Source organism: Cololabis saira, chromosome 6, assembly GCF_033807715.1.
Source record: "Cololabis saira isolate AMF1-May2022 chromosome 6, fColSai1.1, whole genome shotgun sequence".
Lineage (NCBI taxonomy): Eukaryota > Metazoa > Chordata > Actinopteri > Beloniformes > Belonidae > Cololabis > Cololabis saira.
In genome coordinates, this window is record NC_084592.1 from 7,361,613 (window position 1) to 7,373,699 (window position 12,087).

Genomic DNA, 12,087 nt, shown 5'->3' on the forward strand with positions numbered 1-12,087 from the left:
ATGACGACGCCAATTCCGACAGAAAATAGCTGTGATCACACTTGCTTGCAACAACCAGACAAATGCTTCACATTTTAAATATGTGAATGCTGACAGTTCTATATGACTTTTTCAGTTCCTGATATCTGCATAGTTCATGTGAATAAAAAGAGGTTCTTACAGGGAGCGTAAAACATGACCAAGGCATGTTTCTTTTTCTTGAGCGCCTCTCTGAAGTCCTCTGATCCTAGATGGCTGACGCTGGACGGCTTGTCCTCCCAGGACTGCTCCGGGGGTGGAGGGGCCTGAGGACTAAAGAGATCAGACACAGGAAAGACAACGTTTCACTTACAACATGGAAGGGAAAAAAGTTACGCTCTGTTTATGATGTCAAGCATGAAAAGAGCATAGAAATATTTAGACACTGGCACTCAAAAGAACAGCCAACACTGGTACACAAAACAGCTTTTTTAACTATTCCTTACATAAAAACTGTGTTCAAATACACATGGGCACAACTAGGCATGTGTTGAAAAATTGGTTCTCATATTAATTTCTAAAAATCGATTCGTACAGTATGTGTAAAGATAATTTTTTTTTTCATCATTACATTACAACTTTTGGTATTTTTTTGTTTATGCCCAAAAAAATGTTTTTTTTTGTTGGACACAAGAATAACTGGTGCCATGTTTTTGCCTTTAAATATGTTTAAAGGTATGAAAAAATTTAAGTTTTCAGTTATAATTGCATAAATTGTCTATATTTCATTACTTTATATACTGTCTTGCTGTTACATTTGCATAAAATGCTAAAAACCAAATTCTCAAAAATTAAAAACCGAAATAGAACGAAAATGGGAAAACGGAATGTGGGGAAAAAAAAAAAAAAAAAACGATTTAATCCGTCTCTATTCATCATCCATCATTATCATCCAATACTTGCTGTTGAATCTCAATATAATACTAGTATTAATATGTTGCAGAACTACACAGTCATTTAATACATGCAACAGCTCAAAAAACTGTTTTAATAACACTAACCCAAATCAGTATCGGAATCGAATAAAATCTTGATAATCGTTTCTGAATCTTAAGAATAGGAATTGATTCTTGATATTTGAATGGATCCCCAGCCCTGGGCACAACTGTAGCTTTCACTTCCGTGTGCTGCTGGTGTCGTAAGGGAAGTCTCACTGTGGCTCAGATCAGTTTAATCTGAAATGATCTCCATCGACCTCAGAATAAGGTCCAGTCCTTTATGAAGCATACAGGTCTCTTCACTGAAGTGAACTCTCTCAGTACTTTTCTCTGTGACCCTTTTCAAACCAACAGTTTAGTGCGTACCTGTATGTGTTTGTTGGACAGACGTTATGCATCAATACCTGCTTGCTAGGAGCGTGACTCACTTGTGCATGAACTCGATGATCTTGTCTTTGCTCCGAAGATGTGGCAGTGTGTATTTATCTTCACCTTTCTCAAAATACTTGACTGTGGGGAAACCGGAGATCTTGAAGCGGTCTCCCACAGCCTTGTGCACTGTGGTGTCCACCGCTGCCAAAACGCCTGGACTCTGCAACATCATAAATAAATAGATACATTTTTATAAAAGCCCAGCTTCTCCCAGCTCCCTTTGGACTGTGGTGAAGTACAGCTTTAGCTACAGCCGCGGGATCCCACCCATTAGACCGCTCAAAGACCACAAATGAAACTCATTTAAACGTTATTTTTTGTGCGTGTTGAAGAGTAACAATAAAAGGCTCACATTATAGTTCAAACACATTATTTTTCCCACGTACAGTTCAGTGCTCCAGCACCTCGACAACTCCAGTCTGAAAAGCTCTGTTTTAACATCTGTCTCTTTAAGAGGAAATGAAACAATTAAACATTGACAAGGTTTGTAAAGAAAATGAAGGTTTTATGCATGTTGAGGATATCATGTATTTAATGTGCGATTGTTTTATGATGTAAAGTAATGATAATGTAATACTATGCGTTATAATTATTTCTATTAGTACATACATAGTAGCACAACTAAATGCTGGGCGTTTGTTTTGTTTTCTTTTGTTGGCCTTGATTTGTTTGATTTTGACTATATTTATATATACATATAACTGAGTATTATATTACTGTATAGAACAGTTATTAAAACAGGTATGGGTGTTTTATGAGTAAGCTTATTGAAACTCGTCTTGTTATATATGTAAGAATGTATACAGGACTGTCTCAGAAAATTTGAATATTGAGATAAAGTCCTTTATTTCCTGTAATGCAAAAGTGTCATACATTCTGGATTCATTACAAATCAACTGAAATATTGCAAGCCTTTTATTATTTTAATATTGCTGATTATGGCTTACAGTTTAAGATTAAGATTCCCAGAATATTCTAATTTTTTGAGATAGGATATTAGTGTTTTCTTAAGCTGTAAGCCATGATCAGCAATATTAAAATAATAAAAGGCTTGCAATATTTCAGTTGATTTGTAATGAATCCAGAATGTAGGACATTTTTGCATTACAGAAAATAAAGGACTTTATCACAATATTCTAATTTTCTGAGACAGTCCTGTAATTGAGTATTATATCACTGTATTGAACAGTTATTAAAGTAGGTATGGGTGTTTTATAAGTAAGCTTATTGAAACTTGTCTTGTTATATATACTTTTTTTATACTTTTTTTTTTAATCATGCATGTTCGAAATAAAATCTTAAAATCAAAATCAGATGTACTATGTATTTTAGATGGCACATGGTGCATCTATTGAGGGAGAGGCAAACACAAGCTCACATCTGTTTTGAGAAAAGCTCCAGGTTGCTGCAGGTGAGAGGAGAGTGGGGTAAGTACGGATGCTCTGACCCCTGAAGTCCAACTGCTGAACCACAACTTCCAGATGTTCTGCTGTTTATCTGGTGTTCATGCTTTAGCAGCAAAGACTGCGCTGAGATCCTGCAGCAGCAAGCATCATACAAACATGCTTCGTGGGTTTGTTGTTAAAAGCTGTTTTGTTTGCCTTGGACTGGGTGACTGCATACTATTTCACATGTTTCACATTATCATGCAAGACAACAAAGGGGGAAAATCAACCAGCCAAAACATGATGTCAACATGCTTATATCAAACGAATGCCATCAGCCTGCTTTAGAGTGGTCTCTGGGGGGGTTTGGGAGACGGATGAACGACTCAGACTGACTTTTCAGGGCCCACCGCAGTCACGCTGGGGAGCAGCGCTACTGTGGGGGGGAGATGTTGACAGGGAGAGGGGTGGGACGCGTCTAGGAAACGCTCAGATGTCTTCTCGTACTCTTGCAACGTGGCAAGGAGGTTGTTCCTAAACTGCAAACCAAACACAGCAAACACTGCCCTACCAGATTTTTGATATGAAAGAATATTCAGCTATTTTTCTGCAACAGTTGGGTTTTTTTTGCTTTTGCTTGAACAACTCATACTAAGTTGTTCATAGTCACCTCAATGATGAGATGAAACCTGCCCAAACCATCACCCCTCCACCACTGTGTTTGACAGTTGACGTGTTTGTCGTGGGTTTTTTCCTCTTTTCTTTAATGTTGTGGTTTGTTCATGTGCATGAATATAAATCAATGGTTTTGGTGGCTAATGTGCAATATCAAGTCAAGATAATATTTTATACAGGACTGTCTCAGAAAATTAGAATATTTCGATAAAGGTCTTTATTTTCTGTAATGCAATTAAAAAAACTAATATTGCTGATTATGGCTTACAGTTTAAGATTAAGATTCTCAGAATATTCTAATTTTTTTAGATAGGATATTTGAGTTTACTTAAGCTGTAAGCCATGATCAGCAATATTAAAATAATAAAAGGCTTGCAATATTTCAGTTGATTTCTAATGAATCTAGAATGTAGGACATTTGTTTTTTTTAATTGCATTACAGAAAATCACAATATTCTGATTTTCTGAGACAGTCCTGTAATATTTTTTCAGTTGAACAAAAAATATTTCGAAATGTAGAATACATAATCTTTTCAAAACACCCAATAGATTTTAAAAAAAATTATTTTAGTTCTTTTTGTAGACTCTGGGTCATCAAGGTCACGCTAACTGATAGAGCCAGAAAAGTCTTCAAGAACAAAGAGAGGAAAAAAGTCCAATTGCCTGGATTTTAGCTTCCCTTTAGTTTTTTGTGGAAGTTAAAAGTAACATTGATGTGAATACCAGAATCACATAAAATCGAGCAAGATAAAACAAAAAGACCTCTTTTCCTCACTTTACACTCCAGTGGTTTTGGTATTATTGCTGACTGTGTACAACTTTATGGAATCAACTTTTCATGAACAAGCACACACCATTTGTAGCAGAGTACACGGCAGAGTGACTCCTATTAATTCATACTAGAAAAGTGCACAGCTTTTCCCGTTCACCTCCGGTGCTGGGCAGACAGCCACGAGGACAAAGTCCAAGCCCCTCCCAGCGGGACACTTTTACATGAGATAATTGCTGCGATGCTCAGGCTGGAGCTGTATGAGCCCTGCTCCGGGCTGGGGAGTGTAAAGTTACCAGGACAGCAGATTGGAGAGGAGAGACGAGGAACACACCCGCTTAATGAGAAACACATAAGAAAAGTGGACTTTTGGCTGACCGGTGTTGCCACTTGCAACAGCAAAGAGCCTTCAGGGCCAAGACGAGAGATTATCATCATTTTTTAATGAGGCACAGCCGCACCATGCAAATGTGTGTGTTTGTGAGTGTGTGAGACACACAGGTCTGTCTGCAGGCGTTCTGTACGCATGTAAACACAAGCTGAGGTCATGACACTTACATCTGCGCCCTTGTTGAGTATTTCAGCCGCTTCATCATACTCTGGCTTCATTTTCTTGCAGTGGCCACACCCTGAAAAATTCAAAAACTCACATCAGAGCTGGAACAATGACACATTTTCAAGACGGTGTTTGTGAAATATTTAGGAGCAGTTAAAAAAAAAAAAAAAAAAAAACACACCTGCCAGCACTTCAGTTTCATTCAAAACCAACATTTTGACATCTTTCAAAACATGTTCTATACAAAAAAATGATGTTACAGTTCAGAAAATCATAGCTGCAGCACAAGACGTGCTCTCAGAGGTAATTTTTCACTGCCAAAAATAAAGACATACTATGGTAAAAGAACGGTGACGTACAGAGCTACGTCTGCATGGAACCCACTTCCCAAACACTTTAAGCAAACTATTAACAGAAAATAATTCAAATGGTTAGTAAATAAACATCTCTTGAATAGATACATATAAAACGTATTTAATTATTATTTTATTATTATTAAATAAATTATTATAATAAATACATATAAATAATTAAATACATGATTAAATATTATATTTTATTAAATATTTAATACATTATTAAATAATTATTAAATAAATAATGTAGATATATGGGTATGTTTACATATATATATATATATATATATATATATATATATATATATATATATATATATATACATACATACATACATACATACACATATATATACACATATATATATATAATAAAAATAAATGAATATTTGTTGATGTTATAAAATGTATGAATATGTAGCTATTTTTATTTATATCTAAATGTTAAACGGAATTAATATTTTTTCTTTATTTTCTGTTTTTCCCTTTCTTTTTTTTATATGCTACCTCTTTAGGTTTTGCTTTTAACTTTTTGTTGTAATGTACTGTGTATTATGTGTCGGACCCCAGGAAGAATAGCTGCAGTTTTTCTGTAGCTAATTGGAATCCAGATAAAACTAAATTAAACTAAAACTAAACTATGAATAGTGGTAATATTTGGGAAAAAAAAAAAAAGTAGAGTAGAGTAGAAGCATAAATACAAAAACATATCACCTGCAAAACATTTATGTTTTTAATTTAAGCTTAAACTGAGCTCCTGGACTGATTCCAGCCCCACTGTCAGCTGATTTCAACATGATCTTGAATCCAGCTCTTGCTGTGTTGCTGCCTCTCTCTAGTTTTTCTGCGGGCTCCCAGGTGGCGTGCTGGGGGTAGAACTGTCGATGCAACAGCAGAAGTCTCACATGTTTACAGGGAGGGCTAAGTCATGTCTGATTACTGAGAGCACGTCCCGCTCTCGGGCGCTGGCATATGCTTCAGTCTGAGGAAGGATGGAACCGACGAGCTGAGCCAGTCTAACGGCAGCTGGCTGGTGGGAGGGCAAGCCTTTACTGAAAAAGAGCTAGGAAAACACAAAAGGGCAGATCCCGGAGGAACTCATTTATTTTCTAATGTGCTGGGGTAGAGTTCAGGTCTCAGCAATGTGGATTAAATCAGTAGAACAGTGTTCAACTCCGGATCCATGATGGTGAGAACAGCAGTGTGATTGCTGATGTTATATTCCACGCAGGGAGGTGTGTGGCGAGAAAAAGAAAAAGAACCGTAGTGACTGGTTTCTGCTGCTTCTTGTGCCCGGGCCTGTAAATTCATCATCTCCTTCAGGCAAACCGACTTCTCTGATGTTGTGTTTTTTGAAAGATGTTCCAAATGAGCGGCGTGAGTCGGAGCAACTCTGTGCAGCTCATCATCGTTGCTCGCTTTTGTGGGGCTCCTGACACGACTGGAGAGTGACAAGTGGAGAAACAGGCTCGGCTGTTCTGATTTTACACCTCTCAACCGCCAAAAACCTGGCAAACTCACGTCGGCGCAGTCACACATCCACGTAAACTTAAAAGGATTCTGAATTCAGACCCACCTGGTCTTTATCAGAGGAAAAAGTAACGCTCAACTGCAATTTGCTATAGTGGATTAAATGTTGTACTGTGGTTGGAAACAGATTATAACTCACTGACAAAATCTGCTTGATAGGAAGAAAGGTATGTATTTAAGAGGATTAAAAAAAAAAAAAAAAGGTTTGGTTTTCAAAATGCAATTAATCTGGTCCCTTTCTGAAAGTCTTACACGATGAAAGCAGCGTAAGAGGATTGTAACAGTAAAAGTGTTTCATCAGCTCAGACGGAGGCGCCTCACTGAGGGCACAAAGACATCAAGAACATGTCTCAGTCCCATCTCTGTCTTTGGTGAGGAAAATCAGCAGGACCTTGGATCAGTGATTTAAAAGAATAAAAACCGGTGTTAAATTAAAGTGTGACGACAGTATACTCCCTCACCTGGAGAGCAGAACCTAAGTGAGAATCAATTCCAGTAAGAAAACCCACCATCAAAATACAGCCTTTATTACCTTCATGTCTAGACTGGACCAGCCGCGTTAATAAAAACCAGCGTGCTCGTATGTGTGCACAGATATCTTTTATATTCAACGATTCTGAACATCATGAACGATGTACGGGGTATAAAAAGACGCTCAGATATATAATATTTATACTGTTGGATAGTGTTGCTCACAATGCTGCTGTAAACAAATACATGAAACAAACTTGGTACTTCTCCAAACCTTGTAAATTGCCCTTGTCATAACTGCTCAGGAATTCCTTTCTTCAATAAATAATGCAATAAATCAGGTGTATTACGGCTTGTGGCGAAGAAAAGCTGCACATCTTTAAAGTGATTCACTGTACTGTGCTACTGTGCAAATTGTGAGGAGGCGGAACAGAGGGAAAAGAGTGACTAAGAGGACTTTCTGACCCTTCAAAGTGATGAGGATGAGAGAAAAGCGACTGACAATCCTGTGCTCTGCGTCAGCGCTGCTCTGCATTCAGAGCTGGTGGTGCATGAGCAGCGGGAGCAGCGTGGTCCGTGGTGGAGGAGAGAGGGAAGGGGGGCTCACAGAACAACACTCCCAAATCGCTGATTCAGACTGAATGTGGAGAAGAGCTCGGAGTCAAGATAATGAACATCCCGGCTACACAACGGTGTAGCTGTAATAACAATGGACCCTTAAGGGGGGACTTGTCTGTTACAGCTTAGTTGTGGTATTGTTACATCAACCCAAACTCTGCAGCCACTGCAGCAGTAGAACAGGTCGGTGGTTTCCTAGTAAATGACCAGTCAGGAGTCATTTAACCCTTGTGTTGTCTTTGGGTCAAGGGAGAAAAGAAGGAATGAAGGGAGGGAGAAAAGATTGAAGGAAGGAAGGAAGGAAGGAAGGAAGGAAGGAAGGAAGGAAGGAAGGAAGGAAGGAAGGGAGAAAAGATTGAAGGAAGGAAGGAAGGAAGGAAGGAAGGGAGAAAAGATTGAAGGAAGGAAGGAAGGAAGGAAGGAAGGAAGGAAGGAAAGAAGGAAGTAAGGAAGAAAGAAGAAAAGGAAGGAGGAAAGGGGGTAAGGAAGGGAGAAAGAAGGGAGAAAAGATGGAAGGAAGGGAGAAAGGAGAAAAGAAGGAATGAAGGAAGTAAGGAAGAAAGGAGAAAAGAAGGAAGGGAGTAAGGAAGAAATGAGAAAAGAAGGAATGAAGGAAGTAAGGAAGAAAGGAGAAAAGAAGGAAGGGAGTAAGGAAGAAATGAGAAAAGAAGGAAGGAAGTAGGAAAGGGAGTAAGGGAGGGAGAAAAGATGGAACGAAAGAAGGGAGAAAGATGAAAGGAAGGAAAGAAGGAAGTAAGGAAGAAAGGGGAAAAGAAAGAAGGAAGTAGGAAAGGGAGTAAGGAAGGGAGAAAAGGAAAGAAGGGAGGTAGAAAGGAATGAAGAAAATGAGGAAAGAAGGAAGGAAAATCAAAGAAGGTAATAAAGGAACGAATGGAAGGGAGGTAGGAAGAAAAAGGAGTAAAGGAGGGTAAAAAAGGAGGAAAAGAGGAAAGGAAGAAGGAAGGAGAGAGCAGGAGGGAAGAAGGACAGAGAATTGGGTCATTTTGACCCAAAGACAGTACAAGGGTTAAAAAGCAGGTCACAAGGCCTCCAGAGCTTCCTGTGTAGCAGGCAAGAGGGAAAACAAAAGCATTTGGGGATCAAATGCCATCATTATCATGAGCCGTGTCTGCAGAAACAACGCTCAGCACAGCAACGGCAGCGTTTTCAGAGAGGAACTTCTGCAATCAGACTCACTCTGGGGGACCGGGGCATCTGATTGGGGGGTATTTACACGGCGAGGAGCTGCACACCCAACTCCCCCGCTGAGTCTCTCAGAGGGCAGTGGGAACAGACAGAAATACAATTTGATGGTATTGGTTGAGAGACCATTAATCTCACTCTGACAGAAGAGCCATTAAGAAGCAGCTAGCCCGGCCGTCCATGGGTTTGTGCTTCTTTAGAGAGAGAAAGAGAGGTGTAGTTTCACCGTGTGCAGTATAAATGCTGTGTCATGGTAAGAAACATGCCTTTGATGAGTCGTACCGCACACGCACACTAGTGCGTGTGTGGTACGACTCATCAAAGGCATGTTTCATGTGTGTGTGAGCTGACAACGCTGCCTGTTTCAGGCGGCTGCCCTTGGAGCAGCGTGTCGATGACTGGCTGCTGCCCACGGGGGAAGTCAAGTGCAGCAGCAGCATCTGTGAAACGGCAGCGCCGTGGAGGGAAGGAGAAGAGCCGGCTGCTTCCAGCACTGTTCTGTCCCTCAAACAATTACACCGCCCCGTGGGAGGCCCGGCCAGCACAGAGATGGAGTGGCCATCTTTTCCTCAGCCACTACATTAAAAACTTTGACAAGTTTAGAGAATTGATGAGCGCATACAATTGTGGGAAAAAGTGTTTGCCCCCTTCCAGATTTCTTTATTATTTTTGGAAGTTGTGTGTCCCATTACATCTGGTGTAAAAGTAACACAGCATTTCAGAAAAGGATCATACCAACAGTGAAACATGGTGGTGGTGGTGTGATGGTCTGGACCTGGAAGACTTGCTGGGATAAATGGAACCATGAATTCTGCTGTCTACCAAAACATCCTGAAGGAGAATGTCGAGCCATCTGTTCGTTTCTGCAGCAGGACAATGATCCAAAACACACCAGCAAGTCCACCTCTGAATGGCTTGAGAAAAACTAAAAGACTTTGGAGTGGCCTAGTCAAAGTCCCGACCTGAATCCCATGGAGATGCTTTGGCATGACCTTAAAAAAGCGGTTCCTGCCAGAAAACTCTCCTATGTGTCTGAATTACAACAATTCTGCAAAGATGAGTGGGACAAAATTCCTCCACAGCTGTAAAAGACTCATTGCCAGTTATTGCAAACGTTTGATTGCAGTTGTTGCTGCTAAGGGCCCAACCAGTTATTAGGTTTAGGGGGCAAAGACTTGTGGGATTGTTACCATGGTAACAACTCCTGTCACAGCAGCTGTAGCAGCACCGCTCTTTCCCGTTTATCCGGGCCCAAACAAGATGACATTCTCCTGCGCTGTGTGATTTTATTCTTACCTTTTTAACTTCTAACGAGAAACAGAAGAAGAATAAGAAGAATGTGATAAATGATGAACTCATCTGGTAATATCTTATGGATTTAATTTTAATTGTAGCGTGATGGTGGTGCTGCTGCAGCTTTGCTTGGTACTGGTAACGTTATCCTCCATTTTTGTTGGTTGCCAAGTATCTGCAGCACTTAGCAACCAAACACCGCTGCATTGCATTGTGGGAAGTTTCTGCTTAGCTAGTGTCCATCAATCCACACTAATACATTTCTCTGGAGTGAGTATGGATAGTACATACTAGTGAGTACGTTCTAATGTTTTGGACGCACTAAAAAAAATCTCACATATGTTTTTGCTAATTATTAGGTTGGAAGTGTGCAATTTCGGACGCAGCTTATGTTTTCAGTTGGCGTTCCCTTTCCTGGATATCATATTTACAGAATCCCCATGTCGCGACACTTTATTGGCACCTGAAAGAATCAGTTTAAGTGAGCCATTTAAGTCAGGAAATATTTCTGATTTCAAGCAGGAAATAATGATGTAGTGAGATAGTGTGGCAGGTCCAGCTCATCAGTAGATGATTGGTTTTAATCACTTCAGGACAGCGTGGATGTGTGTGTCCTCTTGGCTGAGTGCAGCGCTCCCAGCAACAAGACACTGGAGGTGTGAAGCTAAGCTGCAAATATGTGATCAGATTTGTAAAATAATAAACTATTATTATGGTTAAAGCTACAGTTAAGCAGCTTATTATCTTTTTTTTTTTCCACAGTGTTGAGTCTGAAATTAGCACAGAGGGGAGAGAAGCAGATGGAGAGGATAAAGGAGGTCATGTTGGGAGATAAGCTGATTAAAAGAAACAAAAAAGACGTCCAAATTGGTTGCGACATGATTACGATGTGTTACATAACTCATAAAAAGCAAAAGAAAAAAAACAAAGAGTGCAGCTCATGTCACATTTATCAAACAAAAAAAAGCTCTTCAACATGGAGGAGAGGCTTCATCAAAGTGAGACAATCTACAAGTAGAGGGGGGGGGGGGGTCTGGCTGGTTCCCAGGTTCCTGTGCAACAACAGTGTGGAGTGTGAATAAGAATGTGCTGCACGGATAAAAATGACAAGCAGGCTTGGAAGAACATATGGCAACAATGAGGTGTTCTTCACGGGAATACGCTGGTGTAACTGTAAATCCTGTGTGACGCTTTCTATTGCGAGCACCGAACTTAACTGCAACCAGCTTGGGCTCAGAGTTGTATTTCATTTCCAGTTTTTCCTCGGGTTGGTTTCTCCAGCAGACTGCTAACACCGAGCATGACAGCGGAACGCTGGCATTATCTGTGTGACTAAATCACTGCTCAACCCAAGACGAGCTGCAAAAGGAGGCTTTTCCACGGAGCACGATGAACATATGTTCCCTGTCTTCTCTTTAAACCATCAAGTGAATAGAAAGATGTCTTTTTTTCTGTTTTTAATAAAAGTTTAAATTCTGTTCTGTCGTCAGTTTGTTGCCATAAGAAGTACCTTTACCCAAGACATCATTTACAATCTGAGTAAATACAGATGTATGTTTCTCTAACAACTTCAAAGATTTAATATATTGATATGACACTTAGGCCACATTTCCACATAGCCGGGTATTTACAAAAACGGATATTTCCCCCTCTACGTTTTGAAAAATACCATCAGTGTAACGAGAAGATAAAGTCATGTTAGCCAATCAGAATCCTGGAAAAAAACATCAACAAATGACACGAGTAACTTCCAGTTACTTCCAAGATGAACGAGTCTTTCGTTTGGAGTGACAGAGAAGTGGAGTTACTTTTAAGTAAGACTTTAGAATATAAAACTGGTAAA

General features: G+C 39.8%; 1 protein-coding gene across 1 annotated transcript in view; it reads right to left on the reverse strand.

Moving 5' to 3' along the window:
- Positions 1-12,087, reverse strand: part of pdia5 (protein disulfide isomerase family A, member 5) — a 101,803-nt gene that overhangs the window by 22,287 nt on the left and 67,429 nt on the right. The window contains exons 13-15 of the mRNA XM_061723158.1: positions 4,776-4,846; positions 1,385-1,548; positions 161-291 (exon numbers count right to left, since the gene is read on the reverse strand). Coding sequence (XP_061579142.1) covers positions 161-291; positions 1,385-1,548; positions 4,776-4,846 — 366 coding nt within the window. The remainder of the gene's footprint in view (positions 1-160; positions 292-1,384; positions 1,549-4,775; positions 4,847-12,087) is intronic.